Below are 20715 nucleotides of genomic sequence, written 5' to 3' on the forward strand. Positions count from 1 at the left end.
AAAGACGCGCACGCAGACAGACGAGAACCAGGGATTTTTAAATGTGCACAATGACTTCATTATCAGCAATAACCACATTATGGTGAGAGTTTGATTAATGCATTTATACGCTTTGCAGTAAACTGATTGCTTCAATAAGTTGACATGATTTGTCTGATAATTAGATGAATGTTTCGTAGGAGGAACCCCGGAGGAAACATCTTATTAGTGCTGCAAAATGAGGGAGGGAAGGCTGCTGGTGTGCTCATTCATAAATTCACTCAGCTCAAGAGTCAAGTCATTTTACGAGATGAGAATCTGACTGTACCAGTGTTTCTTCTCTTTTCCACAATGTCATCTTATGGATGCATGCAGCCAGTGAAGGAAAGAAGGAAAGAAACTAGTGTATGCACATAAAAAATCTGGTATAAAGAGGAGTATACACAGAGTTTTAGGTTTGATAAAGGATGCACTGATCCAACTTTTCTGGTCACTATACCGATACCTGACCAATCCTGATCTGATATCTGTGTTTTAATAATAACTTGCACACCCAGCAATGGGATAAGACTGGAAGACTTTTGAGTAAAAGACAAAAAATGATCACATATGGAATTACTGAAGTTGATATTTTTTTTTAACTATCGGTGTTTAAATGATTACAAGCAGTGTGGTTAAAACAATGCTTCAGGACTTTACTTTTCAATTGTAAAATTTTATACCCTGTAAACTAATTCATAAATCAGTCATGGTGTCAAGTCCAGACTGATCCTTTCCCCCCGGATACCCGATCCAGCTTTGAGGGGCTGTATTGGGACACCAGGATCGGTGCATCTCTAGGTTTGATCTAATAATTAAAAAAGATTTGATTGTTTTGAAAGAAAGAAAGTATCCACTCACTAAATGTCCTGGTGTTGGAGAACGAGAGTCTTTCAATCCTGCAGATCCGGGGACGTCCAAAAGAGGCCATTTCATCTGCAGGTACTGTGAACAAAAGAATAAGAAAGTTATTTTAAAACAGAACCAGAAAAAAAAAATCACATTGAAACTCTGAGACAGATTTGATAGTTTCAGTGACCCCTGTGATCAAAGTGGTTTCTCTTATTGCTTTCCTGTAACTTGTAAACAGAAATTAACTGTGCAGTGGGAAATGTGGGCAAAGACAATCCTGATCTGTGTCCTATAAACCACTTTAAATGAAACTTGTATGCAAAAAAAATAATAATCTTTTCCCTGTATGTTAATTTGCATCTGTAGCACATATAGAGTAATACATTTTATTTTTAGCTGAAAACTCCTCGCAGTTGGATTAAAAAGTGCATTGAAGAGAGGGACATGATATGGAGGTGATAAAAGGTCAGTCTGAGAGTCATAAAGGAGAAACATGTCTCTGAGTTTACAGTCTGAACCTTTTCCTACAGTGTGTAAACTTGGACTGAACGGTGTCAAGCCCAAACACCTGTACGAGACCCGCACTGCTGCTGGAGTCAGACAGTCAGTTTTGGCACGGGGGAGAGCAGGCAGAGCGATGTGAACACAGCGGACTGGTGGACGACTGTGAAATTGCCGTTTGTCAGGGAAAAACAAGAGGCCAGCTGTGGGCGCCCATCGCCGAGCGGGTGGGAAGAGACAGCTGGAAGGAAGCTGCATGTACAGAGCAGCTAACACCACGCTCACTCCTGTCTGTTTGTCCCCTTTAGTCTGGCCTTTTGACACCAAAAGAAACAGTCTCCTCACAGCTTTAAGTACACCATTTCTCCACATGGGTATCAAAGTTATCGTGATGGTTTGTGCAAGTGTTTGCTCTTTGCAAAGGTTTCCACCATACTCCTCCAGCTGCTCCGTGAAGCACTGCAGAGGACTTTTTTATGATTTACTACTTGATGCAACAAGCTGAGCATGTTTTTTTTTTGTCCTCCAGCGATGGAGATAGCATGAAGCCAGAGCTCCAAAAGCACGGCTCCACCATCTGGTTTATGAATCAGTTTAAATACCGGACACAGCAGCTTGTCATGCATGTGGATTTTTCTCCCTGGTGCAATTTCAAATTAATTAAAGAAGGTTTTATATCATGGGTTATGTTATGCTCATCCAGCCCCATGTTGTGCAGTTCTTTATTTAAGATGCCTTTTGGGTACGGAAGTGTGTTATGGGTTATAAATTCAGCCTGTAAGAGGCTGTTGCAGAATCTCAGCACGCATCCTCTGTTATCATTCTGCGATGTATACTCTGGTTATTTACATAGCACAAAGTGCTTATGAATTCCTGCGCACAAACACACTGAGGTCCACCAAAAGCAAATATCTGATGGAGGGAAATGACAAGACATGAGGCCTGACACTTAAAAAATGACTGAGAGAAACAGTTAAAAAATATATGCAAAGCTTTGTCCACGTTTCAGGAGCTGCAGCAGACAAATGATGACAAACAAGCAAACTGGAGGAGTCATGCATTCAGGTTGTGCTTTTTAAAACTTCATTCATCACTCCGGGTTTGTAAGGAGGAAGGAAGCCTGGACGACCGTGGGTTAAAAATGGAAAAGACATTATAGCAGGAGGGGTGAAAAGGGAGAAGGGAAGGAGGAAAAAAAAACATTTTCAGGAATGAGTTTGTCGGAGCAGGCAGAGGGTATTGTTTCCTGACAGCTGGGGTCCAACAGAGCGCCCAGGCAGGGGGAAGGGGACCCTTTTTCCCTTTCCAAAAGAGGGGGAAATTCTTGGAGTTGACATCAGCCCTCTTCATTTTCACTATACTGCTCAGGGCTGAATCGCAGGTTCCAACTAATGGGCCCGAGTCCATACAACTGTCAGGAGGCAGTTGCTTTTAGAGGCTGCTAGCTCCCTATTGAAACTTTCCTCCGCTGTGTGCAGGGTGCCTAATGAATGCTGCTCTCCGGAGAGAAAATCCAAAACAATGCAGTTTTCTCTGTCTAATCTATGTCAATCATGAGTCCTTCCACAAATGAAACAAGCGCTATTGTGAGCGTTTGGTCTTGCCCCGGCCGTGCCCACCCCGGCTCTCCCACCCGATCCGTCCCTTTTTTGACAGCTTCTGCCAGCGCGGAGGAACATACCCCCGGGCGCTTTTTTCTGAGCGCCTACTTTTCTTTTAATTGCCAGTGTGCCCTGTGGAGAAACTGTTCACACACTTTCACCCCCCCCCCCTCCTCCCTGAAACATCCAGCCAGGTAATGCCAGCCGCTCACTGTCACATTAGCTGCTCGCAGCACGCCGCTCACCAACACATGAGAGGGAGAGAGGGAGGGAGGGGGAGGGTGTTTGGGTCTGTGAGCTGTTTCAGGAAACAAAAGGCAAGGAATTGTGGGCCATGCTGCTCAGCAAAAACTTTCTCAGTGTTAAAGAGAGAAAAAAAAACACAAGGGAAGTGCGAGGGAAAAGTTTGAATGAGAGCCAGCGCTTAAAATGGAAGATTCAAACAGTTATGACATGGCTTAAGTGATACTCAGTGTTTTTAGAAGATTGAAACTGGAGATAGACTAATATCAGTGCGTCTGTCAGACATTTAGTAATGCATCACACATGCCCTTATTTCATTGGAAACAAACACAGACATATGGTTGGGCCCATTGCAATGTCTGTTTCAGTCAGGGAGCTGGGGGCTCGGCTAAATCGACTCGGACAGAGTACTGAAGGAAACCAAAGGGAAGTTAAGCTGATCCATTTTTTCATAGCTCTCTAATTGTCTTCCAGCTTTCACTGCTGCCTCCAACACTCAGAATAGACATCAGTAGATTGTGCTACTTTTACAGGACCCAGATGCGACAAAGGTGGCAGTGATGCTGCTGAAATTTTCCAAAAAGGCTACACTGGAGCCCTTTGGTTTTCTGAACACAGAGAATGCAACATATGCTCAGGGGCATGTGGCCTGCCAGAGCTGGGTTCTAATTGTTACATCGCTCTCACAGAGCGCAGGAAAACTCAGCCAAGAGTCTTTGTCATCTCTGAAGTGTGTGCTGCCATACTGCAGACCAACATCAGAGCACCGAGAAGAGACAGATGTCTGGACATTTGCTGTCAAACTAAGTCAGACACTCTGCCAAAGGGGGAGAAAAAATCCCAAAGTTTGCTAGCAACTATCTGCCGCTTTCAGGGCTGAAGTGAGAAGTCGTAAAAAGTGTCAATCAAACAAAAAGTAAAGTGAGAAGTATTACCGAGGAGAACTTTTTATATTAGGAGGAAATGTGACCTGACGGTGTTTTAAACTTTCTCAACCTGGAACACGGGTTTTTGCGCACCATGCTAAACTGATTTAGGTCAATCAATCACAGGCAAACAATCAGACAGAGTCAAACAACAAATAAAAGAGCAAGCGTGTATAAAGTGTCAGCTCACACACAGAGGCCGGACGCTTGTGCAATGGCTTCGCCCGACTTGTGGTGAATAGCAGAGCAGCAGGAATGCCTCCATGGATCGCTCCAGCAGATAATGTCAATCACCCACTGTGTGGAGAACCCCTCCCCATTGTTTTCTTTTACCCCCCAACAGAAAACAAATGGGCTGCACAGCTTGCTGCTTGGCTGAGGTGTTAATTACCGTCCCCTGCCCATATGAACAGCAGCCTCAGACAATGGCCCTGTCAGGCCCCCTGCACCACGGGCCCTCCCTGGTTTGCTCTGCTGATATCACCTGCTCATGCAGGGCCATTGACACCTCAACCTGATCTATGCATGAAACACAATTAAAGCCTCCGGGGACAAAGACAATGTGATAAGCAGTCCCCGCCTTGTCTCGGTGTTTGCATTAAGGCTCATTGTTTGCCAACATTAGAGGCAATTACAGTGACAATTCTTAAGCAAACCTCTGCAGTCATTGTGCTAATTAGTGTGTAATTGATGGGGAAACGACAAGCGGCTCAGCCGGTCAGAGCCACAATGCACTATTGGGCCACGGCAAATTTTTCTGAATGGGGACCATGTCCTATTATCCGGCCCACTATGAAGTAAGTAGATTAGTCAGGGAGGAAGTTATTAATTAAAGCTATCTAAGAAGAGTTTACAATGAGAGAAAAACGATAAAAGTATCCAAATGTTCCCACCTCTGCTGTCAAATTTATTTTTTCTTCAACATTTGAACATTTTATATGAATCCTTTCACCAGAACACCAGGCAAACAGTGAAAACCACTTTTCCCCCTCTTTCTTCTCTTCCTAAGGACGTTACAGGCTGCACTCTCCCAACGTCGTCGACATTATCTCAACCCTGAGAAGTCTGCTGGTCTTCGGTGGAGATAGCATCCTGCTAATGGCGACCACATTTGAAGTGTCCATTAGCCCGTAGAGGAATGAAGTTAAGTGACTATGACAGGGCACTCCCTCAGTTTGCCGGGCTTCTATTGTGACCTGCTTGGTCGTCCCCGCACTCTTATTCACAGCCAGTAAAAAAAACTGGGTCAAAGGTCAGACATCCAGAGTGCTGTGGTTTCTATGGCAACATGGCCTATTAAGGCCAGGCTCATTGGCCTCTTAACATGCTCTTGTACACAAAAGAACTATTAGTGCAAAGAGGGGAGAGAGGAGAGTGAAGAGGGGAGGCAGCGCAGGGGAGGTCCTAACAACACAGCGCCAAGGTTTTTCCAAGATTTCCAAGATGGTCGTCACTAAGCCAGCAGCGGCGCTAACCTCGACGAGATGTGGAAGATGTCTGGTTTCACACGTTTTGTTCACAAATCTTTGCATATGAAAAGTGAGCCTTTATTTGTGCAAAGATTTTCCTAATTCTGACCTTAAGTAAAAAAGCGATGGTATCACCTGAGGTCTTCATGAATATTCAGCCCAAGGCCGAACCAGCAATCAAATTCAGTTTATTTGAGAAGTCCTGGGAGTAAAATTAGTGCTGTTTCAGTGATAAAGCAGCATTAACAGAACACAAGGCCAGCTTCTTTAACATTCTGTCCCACTGACTGAGCTGCCGCTTCAGCAGACGTTTGCATTTCTGCAACTCAAGCAATAATTTTTATCAGGTTTATTTTTTTTAGTTCCTGTAGCATGACATGACCCTGAGTTACTGCTTCCTGTATCCACGGCTCTAAGTATGGCAGTGAAGCTTGAATGAAGACACCACTGTTCTCATTCTGTCCCTCTGACTTTTCTGCTGCTCCTGGATCGACGCAGCTGAAGGAAAAGTTCTCCTCAGTCTGGCGAAGGTTAAAGTTAGGAATAAGTGAGTAATTCTGTAACACAGCACACCAGCAGGTCATATAAAACTCACCGTATAATTAAACACACCAGAAAATAATTATGCATCTGGTGAGAGCAAGGCCATCTCATAAAGACAGAGAGGAGGGTGCGAAGCTATTCAAGTCAATTATGTGGAGTCAGTTATGTGGTTTCCCGTACCTGGGAGATCTGCTTTCAACGGCGACAGAGCGCTTGGCTTAATGTCAGCGTGATCTGATGTCAGGACGGGCTACACCTCAAATGTCAAAGATGTCGTCTTTCTGCGTGTCCTGTGGCATTGTTTGTCCAGGAACACAACTTTTTATTGTTTGGGGAGTTGCCTCGTTTCATTGAAAGTCACAGCCATAAACGTCCGTATAATTAACTCCAGAACACGAGGTGGTTTCGCAGCGCTCGGCTGGATGTTTACTGTAAAGCTCCACTTCCAAATGCAATGTGTGCGTCGAGATGTAGGTGTTCGCACATCCAAGACTACGCCAGTGACACTGGAGTGAGAGCTGAAGTTTTCATTTATGACCAAACACAAATTGACTGGACGCAGCATGGGTTACCAATATAATGCAGCGTTTCTTGCCAAGGCTTTTAGGAGGCAATAATAAGTCCAGCATGCACCCCTCGCTCCGAAGAGGGCGAATGCCACAGCGCGGTAATCACTCCTAACTTTCTGCAAGACACAAAAAAAATCTTCAACTCTTCGTTTTCCAGATAAATATTTACCCCCATCCTCCAAGAGTAAATCTGAGTGCGTCTGCTAAAAGTGTCTTTTTTTTTCTCTGACAGGGCACAGTGGCTGATTGTGTGTGTTTTTTCTTGGCTTCTCTTGGCTCTTTTTTTAAACTTCCTAAAAGCAGCTGACAGTGGCAGTGAGACATCCTGAAGGCAGAACGTCAGTTTTGAAAAACTGAGGTGGGCATAAGTGGGTGTAGCGGAGAAAGCAAGCGAGAGAGAAGAAAAAAAAAAAAGGGCCTAAATTAAACACATTTGTTTCTGCTCTCACATACCACAAGTCTTATGAAAACAGAGGCCTGATTGTGTTCTCTCTGCAAGTCCACCCCTCCTCCTCCTCTTTCTCTCTCCCTCTTCACCACCACCCAGCTCCACACCCCCACCACCCTGTCCTGAGCAGCAGCACAACCCCCCCTTCACCAACACACACTCATACACTCACACACAGCTGCCTGCAGATGCCTCCTGTGTTTGCTCTCTGAGTGCAGGCGCAAATCTCCAGGCCCCGCAGACTTCTGGGCCCTGCCTCATCTCAGATTTTACTACCTGACATCCCTATCACCCCACTGCTAACCCCGCTCACTCCACTCCCTGCCCTCCCCTCCAGCTCTGACCAAACACACTCACACACAGCCATACACACACACACTGAAAGTTTGCTTCAACTCTCTAGCCTGAAATAAAACTAGGATCAATTTTAGAAACATGAAAACATCAGATGAAAATGGTGTCATCTGCATATTGGAAGACCAAGAAAAATACACACTACACACTGCGAAACTATAACACTTCTTCATCCTAAAAATAATCTTTTTGACATATAACACTCTGTACATCACACAGGACCCTGACTGGAAAGGAAAATATTCTCAAAAGTGGTTTCAAACTTCCACCAGGTTTGACAAAGCACACAGCTTACTACCATGACATTCCCCAGGATTAGTTATGCGTATTGTCAGCGTTCTGCAGGGAGGTCTGGAGCGTCGCCAACGCATTTTTATACCTGAAACATTTGTAAAAGTCATTCCCGCTGCTATGTACAGGCTTCATTTTCATCACGCTGAGCGCGGTGATGCTGAGCCTTAAATCAGGAGAACGAGATCCTTTGGCAGAAAATTCAATTTCAGGTTTACATCAAGTGATCGTCTTTCAGGCTTGAAACTTTGTCAAGAATTAAGTTTCCAGGAGGAACCACAAAGGTTTTTTTGGGGGGGTTGGAGGAATAACAAGACGAAGATGAGGTTAGGTCATGAAGTGCTCTGCCTCATTAAGGTTCAACAGGTCTCTGAAAAGCAAAACAATGGAGTACAAACACAAGAAAGAATGTTCTTTCTGCAGAGGATGTGACTTTTTTGTTTTTAATGAATGTGTTTATGAGAAAGAGATGTTTCTTAGGATCTAGCCTTGATTTATTCAAGCTTGCCCGGTTGCAAACTGTGTAAAAAACGTCCTCTTAACACTAACCAGACGAAAACTCAAGGCTGGACGTGCTATTTAAAACAATATATACAGCTGTTGCTATCTTTCAGTTTCAATTCAGTCTAACAAGAGCGGCAAGGTGATTACGATCTTGGGGCTGCTGTAAATATCAAATTCCCAGGGACAGAGTTTAGGAGGCCCCCTTACAATTACACAGTTTTCAGGAATGCAGAGCATGAACCGCATCAACACGGAGCTGAAGACAAAATGCTCATGTCCCATTTTGGACGTTGCTCCTAAAACCACGTGACGGAGAGAGTTTACAGACAGCACTCAAAGAAGAAAACAAGAGAAGTTTATCTTTCATGAAGTTATTTGTGAGCCTCAAATCTGCCCCACAATACAACAAACTTCTGCACCATCCAATCTGCAAACTTCTGCAAACAATTAGTGTTAACCCCAGAACTGTAAGCTGCTCAGAGAGAGGCAGAGGGGAGAGAGCGGAGGGGGAGTGACTGGCGAAAGAGAGGGCTGCTTGTGCACAATTACAGCAGGGATTTATGGCCTGAGAAACAATTTATAAATCACAGCGCCTGAGCTAATGTGCTCCAGATTGTTCTCCATGCAGCTGCAATTTTGGTCCGCGTGAAACAGCATAATAAACCTGGCTGGAGGACATGTTTGGGTGGTGGTGCTGGTGGAGGTGGAGGGGCAGGGAGAAAAGTTGAGATTGTGGGTGGTGGCTGATGCAGGAGAGGTTGAGGGCTTGCAAAGTTTCTGAGGTGTTTGGAACAAAGAAAAACAGGATGGTGTTCGGTTTCACTGAGGTTTGACTTTTTGATCAGAGAAGTCACGAGAAAGATGAGAATAAGAAGGTTTTTGGAGCATAACAAATCATGCCGTTAAACCAATTTGACTATGTTTTTACAGTAGCTGGAAAGCAAAAGCTACAAAATGGCCCGTATTACTGAATAATTACACAAGTTTCCACTGAAACAATTTAGGTTCAAAACCGTAACCAACAACAGTTTTATGACCTCATCGTGAAACCGTGAGGCCGTATAATTCTTGACACAAGTGAAGATTCATTTAGGGGTACAATAAGCAAAGACTGATGTTGCAAGCTGATCCCTTCATTGTGGCGGCCGGCCGGTGAGGACGGAGGGATCGGATGTGTGGTGGGGAAGCCTGAGCTTTTGTGGCCACTCAGCCAACTGGCCCTGAACCTTGACCTCTAACCCTTCACCCTGGGGGGCAAACAAAGCTCTGAGTGACATCTGAAACTAGACACTCTGTGGGGAGAGAGTGTCTGGACAGGACTCAAATAACCCCATTAACTCTGCAGAAAAGATTTATGTCTTTTTGTTTTCCGCCCCTGCACAGAAAAAGCTAGAAAGCTGAAGAGTTGAGCCGTGCTGTCTGAAAATGTCGAGGTGTGCGCCGAGACCCGTCTTGTTTACTGAGAGCCTCCGTCTCGCACCGAGATAAGCAAACGTGTTCCATAATTAACGACTTGGAGTAGAGTTGTGATTATCACTGATACACACATCTGCCAGCGGTTAGTCTGTTTCCACTAAAGTCTTCTTAACACGATCAACATGAAGCTCATCTCCAGGCGGTTTTAAGAGAGTCACTGATGCATATTCACCAGCCCCTCTGATGGATTCTGTACAATGGATTACGTAAACAGCCCTGGCACTAGCATGGTGTAAACAAAAACAGAGAGAAAAAGTTGATGGTAAATGTGCCGCGGTTGAATGCGAGCCTCCGTCGCCAGAATGCTGAAAGCCACTGTAGTATTTAAATCAGGCGAGGAGGGAGGAAGACTCGGCCAAGCATTCTGTAGCTCAGCTGTGAGGCTCTAAGCCGTTGCCCTAGGGTCTTTGTCCTGCCTTTCAGGGCAAGTCTGAGGTAGTCAAAGACCCTATTCATGACCGGCGCTCCCCCTGCCAACACACCCATACAGCCCCAGTCAAGTCAGCCGAGAGCTATAGAGCCTTCCCATTTCACACGAGAATCAGACCTGCCCCTAAAGCCTGCTTCAGGGATTTCCAATAGCCAGCCCCTCCAACCCATGTACAAATCAAACAAAAGGGCTCCACGGCCTACTCCATGTCATATAAGGCTGATTAGATCTCTTTTTTCCTCATGTAGCGACTCTAAATTTGAAGCAAATAAGTCAGGCACATTTGTAGGGATTTGGTATGGAGCCAGTGAAACGGTGAGGTGCGAGCTGCCATCCAGCCTCGCGTCATTAATCATCTGATTCGAGAATTCAACGCAACGAGAGCAACCAAATGCCAAACCTGAGTGCATCGGGTGATAAATCTCCGTACAGAGAAACTTAATCTTGCTGCTGATCAGCTGAGTTGGGGGAATCCCGCTAACACTGAAGAGTGTCTTGTGTCTGAGGGGCACTGCGGCCATCGCTCTCCACTCAGCCACATCATTAGTTCATCGTTTTTACAGAGAAGAAGAAGAAGAAGAGGAAGAAGACAACCGTACGTCACAGTGTCAGACCATCACCGTCAGACGACTGCACTGTTTGGTCTTGCGGGATGCACAAGTCTGGTTTCAGATAAGAAGGCTACACATTTTAGATGACTCGGGCCTTTCCTGGGCTTTAATCGAGTTAGTTGCACTGCAGAACATTGTGACTTTTTAACAAGCACAATTGGTTTATGAGGGTAACTGGGGGGAAAGCAGGGGCCACCCAGAGGTGAAGTTATCATCAACATTCAGCAGCCTGATCTCATGGGAAAACTGTTAATATGCTTATGATATATAACATTTACAGACCCCGACGCCAGTCTTTGACAGACGAGTCATTTCTCAAATCTTTCTGGCAAAGGAAAAGAAAAACTCAGACTTTTTTGACAATTTTTAGAAAATAAAGCAAAGAAACAGTCTTGAAAGTAAAATTTCTCAAGTCAGTCAGTTTATAAAAGTTAAGTGACAGAAGTTATAAAGGTTAAAAAAAAGAGATCTCCCTAAGATTTGATTCAAGACACAGATAATTTTCGACACCAATCTTTACATCACCAGTTTGAGCTGTTAGACAATAAATCAGTGTTAAATCTTCTTCTTCTCATGCCGATCAGCCATTAAAGACGATCAAGCATTAATTTGTTCAAATCTGTGTGAAGGAGGTTTCACGTGTCTCCAGGTGCAATGTGTTGACTTGACATGCGTGTGTCAGGGGACACGGGTGGCCCCCAGCCGTCCACAGTTACAGGACAAACTTGGTGGGAAGCAGCCAAACTGATTTACAACTTCTGCTGGAAGAGCAGCTGCTCCGCTCGCTGTCAACTAACCTCATCCTGGACGGATATCCATCCACTTCTTAATTTAGTATGACCACTACAACCAGCCTTTACCAGACGCGTACAAGGAGGGAACACGTCTCCATGCAGACTGACGCAGAACTGGATCCCAGGCTTACATGTTCTGATGCAACATGTGCATGATCTGATAGCTTCATGTTGTGTGCTGATCGGGCTGTGACTGAGAGGGAAGAGCAAAGCATTGTGGTCCACGGTGAAGAAACCCTGCTCTGTGGGAGACAGGATCCCTCAGATAAGTGAGAGCCTCGAGGTCTGGAAGTGGGCCCACTTCGGGATAACAGGCAGAGGACTAGCAGGACCCATATCTGCCCCAGTTTGTGCTCCCACCACCACATCTCATCAACAATCTCCCTCCCTCCCTCTCTGTCTTTCTCGCTTGCTCACCCGCTGCCTGCAGAGCTTAAACTGAAAACAGCTGCTTGGAATACCAGACTGATGAAACCCTGTTTAGAGCCTTTTCTTTCTCTTCCTGCCGTACAATCACGTTTTATTAGCATGGAGAGAAGCATTTAAGGTACAATTATGGAGGGAAAACATTTCTTTATGTGCACTAAACAGTAGTGGTTATAGCTATGAGAGGGCCAGATACACTGAAACAGGACAGTCCAGTCACAGCTTCCTGTCACTCCACCTCTCTGCCTGCCTGTCTGTGGACGCACTGCAGACACAATGACGTGAAGCTTTCTGAGCAAATCAAATACAAATCAATCTAATTTAGATTTATAAATTTAAAGCTTTATGTATGATATAAAACAGCTGTAAGCTTTTTTAAAGCTCCCTTGCAGAGTTTTTTACTTGCTATGATTTTAGTTGATGCCTATATATTGAATAAAACAGAAAACAGGAAGTTTTAGGACAAGACCAGCTATATCCATATTTTTCTTTTAATGCCTAAAACTAGGGCTGTTCGCTTCCACTTTTTTCTGACGGACACCGATACAAGTATTCCTTTTCAGGGCTCAACTAGTGTTTTTGACTAAAGAATAATCAGTGCAAAATAAAACTAACAATTTTAAGAGTTTTAGTGATTTGTTTTAAATAAACTGAAGACCAAAATGAACACTAACTGAAAGTTCCTCACAGGAGCTTTAAATATTGGGAGGAGCGTGAAACAGGTTTTGTCACAAATGTTGCTGATGATCAATAAAACTTAAAAGACTTAGACAGGCACTGGGAACACGTATAAGTCTTTAAGGAATAAAAGTTCTTGTCATATCAAGGATGCAACATCTGTATCACCTTTATTTGTTTTTATTTAGTAGCTGATTCTTAATGACTGAAAAACTGACAAGTTCATGTTGAAATTTCCTGTTATTACTGTTATTGAGGATCAGTTTTTTACGGACATTAAGAGTTTATTTCAGATACCACTTGATATATGCATCCACTAAAAAGTTAAAACAAAAATCAATAAGTGTGTGGCCTTTAATTCATGAAAAACATAACGGGAATTGTCTAGTGTTTATGATATGTTCCTGTACATTTGATCAAATTTAAAAGAAATATTTTCAATCAATGAGGAGAGAATGGAGGGTACAGGTAGAACAACCTTATGGGAAATTTTAAAGGATAAATGTGAGTTGCTTAATCCAGAAGCCCAGAAATTATTCACAACATGTTTCATTCCTGTGGTCGCCTGGGAAAGAGTCTGACCCCCTTCCTCCTCCACCCTGATGCACCCAAAGGCAGACCCCTCCCCTGCCTGCCTGCACCAAGACTTCAGGTAATAACCACAGAAAATACACAACTTAGCTTGCATGACACTAATGTACCACCAGCTGAAAATTTAAAAATTTACATGTAAAAAGTTCCTGGTGTCAGTCTTAGACCCCATCCTGGGTCTCATCATACCTCACACCCAGAACTGCACAGGAACATAGAAACACAAGAAGTCTTCACATGAAGCTTCAAAAATCATGTTTTGTGTTTGTTTTTTAACTACACCAGGAGTGTTTTGTCGGCAGGATGTTGGACAGGCAACAACGAACCTTTAACAGTTCCAGCGCCATAACGAGATATTTTGAGGTGCACTCAGACATGTTACAGAGCCCACCTTTAGCTAAGTGTTTCTCACCACAAAAACACTTTACTTCTTTTTTTTACAGGAAAGAGTAACGCACCAAACTTCACAGCAGCTCTGGCCAAACATCTCAAATGAGAAAAACACATTAATTGATAAAAACACATTTGCACACATATTCATCTCGGCACATCAAAGGGATTCATTGATGTCACTGAACATGGGGAGTGTGCGGCTGGAGAGGGGAGATGCTGGTTCTCCTTTCCTCAAAGGGTGCTGAGATGCTCCTGATGGGCCCGGCGCGCGAGGAGCCAGAGAGCGCTATAAACAGAATTTCTAATGCCAGGCGGGCGAGTGGGTGGGTGGGTTTAGGTAGTGAACTAGCAGGCGAGGGGTAGCAGGAGGGATTGACGCCAGCTCATGCTTTCCACAGAGACCAGCAGAGGGAAGGAAGAAGACCAGGACTGACACCATTTCTCTCAGTTTACTACACGAGTGATGTTCAGCATCCATCACAGAGGTTATACATGCAGCTACTTCAGAATATAGTTCACTGAAAGGTTTATAAAGACACATATTATATCAGCTGAAAGGATATTAAACATCAAAATGTTATCATAAATCAATTAATTTGGTTGAATTCAAGTTAAAGTTGTCAAATAATGCTCTAAAAAATACACTTTGTGCACTTTCAGGGCCCAAAACACAACTTTCTACTTTCTAAAACTTTTTAACTCTAACCCCCCCATGCCTTCCTATGATGGCTCAGACGTGTAGATCTTTAAAAAACAAGCTCTGTTTTTCTCTTCGCCCTCATCAGGAAGTCTTCCTTCAGTTTTTGGTCTTTACCCACTTTCAAAACAAAAAAATCTCTTCAGTTGTGAAAGAGACTATCTGAAGACGCCACTTTTTCCCGCAAGGAAATTATGACAAGCATATTTCACAACTTTCTGACACTTTATCATAAACACTTAATTGATGCCAGAAAAATAATCTGCAGATGAATCAGTAACGCAAATAACCTGCAGCTGCAGCTCTAACGATGTGGAAACATAAATTAAGAGCTCAGAAAACTAGAGACAGCAGTTCGTTTGAGTTTTGATTTATGAAATCGGATGAAAAAGCTTCTATTGGAAATGAAAAAGTCAAATATCCTGCTTCTTCAACGACAAAGTCGTGATTATTGTAATATTTTGACTCTTTTCTGCCAAATTCAATTAAATATGCTCAGCGAAGTTATCACACGGCTGTAGTGTTGAGCCAGCGATGGCATTTCTGTGGCTGCCTGCGATCTGTTTTTAATTGAACAGAGCCACCAAACTGATGTCGATGTGTTTGCCTTTGAAGGAAAAAATCTTTTAAAACCTATAAACTTAGTCCAAACTGTTGGCTCTGTTGACACAGCGCTTGGCTGAGAAAATATTTGCGCGCCAACCTTCAGGAACACAACACCGAGGGTTGTCAGAATGTGAACGCAGCACACTGTTCCCTCTGTTGCAAAAGTATCCACAGAGCCTCACCTGAACGGCCCCCACCTCCCACCCCCGCCTGCCACCAGACTTTACACACACACAAACGCAGCAAGGTGAGTGAGCCACCTGATGAAAAGACGGCTCCACACACACACGCTTACACACACATGGGGTTTGCTTATGCAGGGAGAGGCCCCTTTTCTTCAGCAGGACAATGTCTGTGTTGACTTTTTCTTTGTCTGCACATTTTTAAGCACCAAAAGCTGCAGAAAGAATGGACGTCAGAGAGGCATGCACATACAGCCGCTGACATGTTCAGACTTATTCAAGCCCTCCATTCATATCTCAAACTATTCTCCACTTGACTATCATACTCAGGAGCAAGAGTTTGTCCTGAAGATAGAGATACTTGACCGTCCCCACCTCTCACACACATGAGGCATTTCTCTCTTTAGTGACGATGATGATGCACCGGCGGAGCAATGCCAAAGTGCTGATGAAGCTGACAAGTGTTGGCGTCAAGCTCGAGTGTGTGTTCACCAATTAAATCTGGCACCAGTCTGTCACTACGGGAACAATGCGGCGATAATCACTTCAATGAGTCGACAAACAATGAGCTGGATTTGTCCTGGAAAAAAAAAATCTCCCTCTCCCTCTCTGTTGCTCCCAACAAGCAGCAAGCGGGAGTGTGATGGTGGAAGGAACATCTCTGCAAACATTAAACCTCCTGCTCAACTCTCAGCGGATTACAGCAGAATGTCAGCTCGGAGCAGGCTTTAAATCAGTTATGCTCGGCCCTCAGGGGAACTCTGTGCTGATCCCATGTAGGCCTGTCTCTCATTGCTCATGAGAGGGTTGCCACATCCAAATTTGAAAGTTCAGGCCTCAAATCCTTCATCACGCAGCACATTGCAGAGTTTGATCACAGTTAAGAAACACTGAGTCTCTTATTTTTAGCACTTTGTCCCTTTACATGCTTTAAATTTATTTTACATGTGTTTTAAAAACACAGCCACTCATTTTAAGATCCAAACAAGAAGAAGTCCAATTTTTTTCTGCAAATATAGAATGCGTTGTCTGCAATTAATTTCATGATCTGTTTGCGAGGCAGAACGTAAATGTGTCCCATGTAGCACAAGAACAACCACATACCACACCACACTCATAAAACAAATCTGTCAGTCCCAGCAGGCCTTTCCAAAGACACACACTCTGATAATCAAGTGTTTGCAGGCTCTGGGGATTGTTTGTATCTGCACTCCTGAGAGGTGGCGGCCCAAACGAGGTTACCCCCATGGGCAAAATTTTTTATCTTACGAGCCAATCTGCCTGTTCCACACTGTGATTATGCAAGATAAATGTTAGCCCGGAGCTCATTAGTTAAACCAAGATGTCGACCAGACGTGGGTGCAGGCTGTTTGCAAAGATCACCCAGAAACCCTGGTCTGTAGGTCTGTACTGAACTAAACCCACAGGTGTAAACAAAGCAAACCTAGAACGCGGGGCCTCTAAAGGTACCACAACCAATAAATCAAGTGTGCGGCATCCAGGCTGAGCCATGTGCAATGCTGAGACCTTAAGACGGCTGCTAACTATGCCAGCTATTGTCTGCCTGCATGTTTTCTGCCACGCTGATGATTGACAGTGTCAGCTCGCTCTGTCCCATTGACCTCATTCTTTTTCTTTTCCTTTCAATATGGAGGATTATTCCTCTGAGTTTTAAATCCTCTCCAATTATTTGCTACTTTGCCTCGAGCAACAGGATCAGGCTTTTTTTTTTAATTTTGAACTTTGTTTTAGCTGGACAAAACACAAGGAAACAGCAGACACAAACAAAGCAGAAAGTGGGTAATAAAGTGGTGAAACAAAGAATTTTAAACATAACTTTAAAATCAGGTTAAGAATAAAAAACACTTAAAGTATGATGAAGCATTTCTATGTCTCTCTGCAAAATCAACAAGAAAACTAAAATGCAACAAGAGACGCTCTCTGCAGATATGTATCACCTAGTGCGGGCAGAGCAGCCATTTAGTTAATGAGCCCCAATGGAGACCTCCAATGAAGCCATCAGGACTGCTCAGAATAACAATAGTCAACTAACGCCTTTCTAATTGAATGGAAGGTGAAGGGAGGCGAGGGGAGTAGTGGGCCTGGAACAGTGAAAAGGGGACAGAAAGAAAGGAGGGGGAGAGGAGGTGGGGGTGAGGGGGTTGTCTTTTCAGTCAGATGCCTGCCAGGCCTTAACGAAAGTACTTGTTTTTTGGGGGGATGTGACATGAGTTGGGGGAGGGACAAACTCGAGGGGGTTGTGGGGGGGCACAGATCTCCAGCAGGGATTATTTCAAGGAAGTTTGCATAGTCCTGTACAAACTGTAACACCAAGTCCCGTTGTTTTAGTGCTTTAAATCTTGCAAATTTGTTTTTGAATCAGTATCAAAACACCCCTTTAGACAGTCAAACATCTTATCTGAGCAGAGTCTGAGCAGGGTGTGGGATTCATGTATGTGAAATCAACAATTAGACACATTATTGTCATTACTTGCTACTGATGAAACATTTCACAATCACCAAAAGCTTTACTGACTATTAAAAAAATGCAAGAGTGAAAAGATTTAAAGCAGCTTCTGCATCACAAACACCTGACTTTTTAACCCCTGCACAACAGCTGTCATGGAAATGTTATGACTGTGTACTAACTGTAGGAAATAGCTTCAGGAAAAACTTTTTTCTAAATTTACCACAGTTAGTTTTTTATTGTATTGCAAAATAAAGGCTGTGGTGAACACAAACTTCCCACCAGCAGCGTGCATGCACACTTATCCTTGGGGGGAAACTTTAAATTTCTCATAACTTTGAAACAATTCTGCACAAGATCTTAAGCCTCCATTCTGTGAACTGCAAGTCCCTGCAGGAAACTTATAGTGAAAGCACATAAATCAGCTTTGGTAAAGAGTATAATCAAGATCCAGTCTGAATGTTACAGCGTATTTTCGACATGGAGCTGCCATAAATCCTTCAAAATAACAAAGAATGACTAATGTGTCTGAACTTTGAGCCAAAATGAGAAGTTGTCAAGCACAAGCCCTGCAGAGGGTGTGTGGCAGTTAGACATGTTCGCTATATCCCCCAAAATAAGAACAAAGAAGTAGTTAGTACTCCTTGAGAGGCCACTCAGAGGGAATATGGCGGTCTGGCGGTGCACAAGGAACTTTTACGCACGGAAAAAAAGTTTTTGTAGAGTGTGACAAAATGAGAAAAGAGGAGAAAGGGCGCATTAGATGGGCCTTTACGTAGAGACACTTACTGTTCTTGCACTTGGGGACAGAGACCCGTTGGATAGGTAGGGGTTGGTGAGGTCTGGGATCATGAGAAACGGGTAGCCAGGATAGTGAGGGCTCTTAAAAAAGCCTCCATCTTGCTGCCTTCTCAGTGCTGCAAGAATAGGGAAAATGTCGAGTTAGTCAAAGCATGAACGGAGGAAGAACTGCATCTAAAAGGCAAAGATGGTGAAAGAGTTTAGAGTTATACCTTCACTGAAGTAGTCTCTTGTTTTCTCATAACTTTCTAAGTCTGGTCTGGTTCGGGGGCGCCGCTCAGCCTGCTGACACGGAGAGAAACACACACACACACACACACACACACACACACACACACGGAGGGGGAAGAAACTGTTGAAACTTTCAACACTATTTAACCGTATTTCTTCCCATGCAGTGAACTAAAGGGAACTGGCTCAATACGCTGAGTTTTCTCACCTCGGAGTCAGACGAGCTGCTGTTGTTTTCCGACTCGTTCACTAACGAGGATTTCACATCATCCAAATCCCTTTCCGCTGACACATTTTCGGATATCTTTTCCTCCTGCTCCCCTTCGTCTTTAAAAGAAATCATCTCATCATTCGCCCCCAAATCATCCCCACCGCCGCCGTTCAGCTGAGGCATTTTTGCAGAGTATTTAATATCGCTGAGAGGAAAAACAATCGCAAGAAGAATTTGCGTTTTTTGCTGGATCTGAGTAGTCCAAACGCGTCTGCGGAGTAGTAAACTAACTACAAGAAGCTGTTCATGATTCAAAACTCCATTTTCATCCACTGATCAGGGTTCCTCGGTCCATGGCGATGATAATCCACAGATAAACTGGAAAAAAAAAGAGAGAGACGCTGGGAGAAAATATCGATGAGTGTTTGGCGTCGGTGGCCGGATGCGCAGAGTTGGCAAAGTTTGTGCTCCTTCGCAGCTTGTGGACAACTTGTGGCCCCTGTGTGTGTCTCCTTGATGTGCTGCTGAGGAATGGGATCTCTCTCACCTCCTCCTACAGAGCCCGGGGACCACATACACTTCAGTCCAAGCCACCAAGAGGGTTAAAGGAGAACAAGAAACACGTCCGATTTCATCTCCTGATATCCATGTGTGAGAAACAATGGCTGGAGTCAGAAAAAAAGAAGCCAAACACAACACGAGACGGTGCGACTGCAGTTTCCTTCAACTCACTGTCTCCTGCTTTCTGCCATGTACGCGACGGTTCTCCAACACAAAAAGTTTAGCGATGATAACGGAGCATTCAGGGGGGATTAAAGTCTTCAGCTGGACGTGGTCGCCCTTTCCCTCCACATTGCTGCCGGGGAATGCGCCCTGAAAACTACTTGGTTGTTCAAGTGGAAGAAAAGCGCAGCCCGTCCGTCCGTAGGGGAGGAGTTTGCGCTGAAAACCGACACTTCATTCAGCAGCATGTAGATCAGCAAGTCTCCAGCCTCAAGCCAGCACACCATGAGACTGAAAAGAAGGGGGTCTCATGCAGAAATACTAGAAATACTGACATGGTTGTTAATAAGCAAATGATATAGTTGCTGGAAAGGAGTCACCTTTACCAGGGGTCAGCCTTAACTGTGCAGAAATAAACACAACAGCTCCAAAATGATGCATTTCCCTCATTAGAAAGACTCTAAACTTGTATTTCATCATGTGGTGTGACCAGCTGATTCCTCCAGTATTACACAGACCACACAGCCTCCATCTGTGAAAATGACAGGCCAGGCTTCAGCGAGAAAGTCATAATTACACACTGCCATGTAAATTGCACGTCTGTGTGTCCTGAACAATACGCTGGGAAACACAAAGGACAATAACACCTGGGATAAGCATGGTTCATTATGGCACAAATATAGGCATGACAGAACACCCAGGCCTCCTGTGACAGGAGAAGCACGGCTCACTTCTTTCTCTCCAGCTTCAAGTACGTCGTTGTTGTTTTGAGGAACAGGATTGAAGGCACACTTTTGGAGGAAGTCTTGAAAGAATTAGGGATGTGGTTACAATTCACAACCTGTGCATAAATCTTATCACGACCAGGATGTGCTAAAAAAAAGTTTTCCACAGAAGTAAACTTTTTACTCTTAAACTCTTGCAGCACATTTCCTTATCCACTCCTCTCTCCTCTTCTCTCAATCCAAATCCAGTGGACCTCAGACTTGTCTTTACATCTGATGCAATCGGACAGGCCTCCCCTGTTTGAGAAAAGAAGTCATTGATGTTGTCGACTGCGTGTCAGCAGGCTGAGCGTT

The 20715-nt window shown here is 44.1% G+C and overlaps 1 protein-coding gene across 5 annotated transcripts in view; it reads right to left on the reverse strand.

Annotated features, from left to right (window-relative positions):
• Positions 1-19871, reverse strand: part of tcf7l1b (transcription factor 7 like 1b) — a 34247-nt gene extending 14376 nt beyond the window's left edge. For 2 of the 5 annotated variants that reach the window (XM_074671020.1, XM_074671018.1), the window contains exons 1-4: positions 18911-19868; positions 18684-18753; positions 18460-18587; positions 880-963 (exon numbers count right to left, since the gene is read on the reverse strand). In XM_074671020.1, coding sequence (XP_074527121.1) covers positions 880-963; positions 18460-18587; positions 18684-18753; positions 18911-19096 — 468 coding nt within the window. In that variant the 5' untranslated portion in view covers positions 19097-19868. Of the gene's footprint in view, positions 1-879; positions 964-18459; positions 18588-18683; positions 18757-18910 lie in introns of all 5 variants that reach the window. The other 3 variants (XM_074671019.1, XM_074671017.1, XM_074671022.1) reach the window with 2 other exon arrangements.
• Positions 19872-20715: the final 844 nt, after the last annotated feature.

The sequence above is a fragment of the Halichoeres trimaculatus genome, unplaced genomic scaffold (genome assembly GCF_033239565.1).
Source record: "Halichoeres trimaculatus isolate MK-OKI-2021-1 unplaced genomic scaffold, fHalTri1.1 fHalTri1_scaffold_5, whole genome shotgun sequence".
Lineage (NCBI taxonomy): Eukaryota > Metazoa > Chordata > Actinopteri > Labriformes > Labridae > Halichoeres > Halichoeres trimaculatus.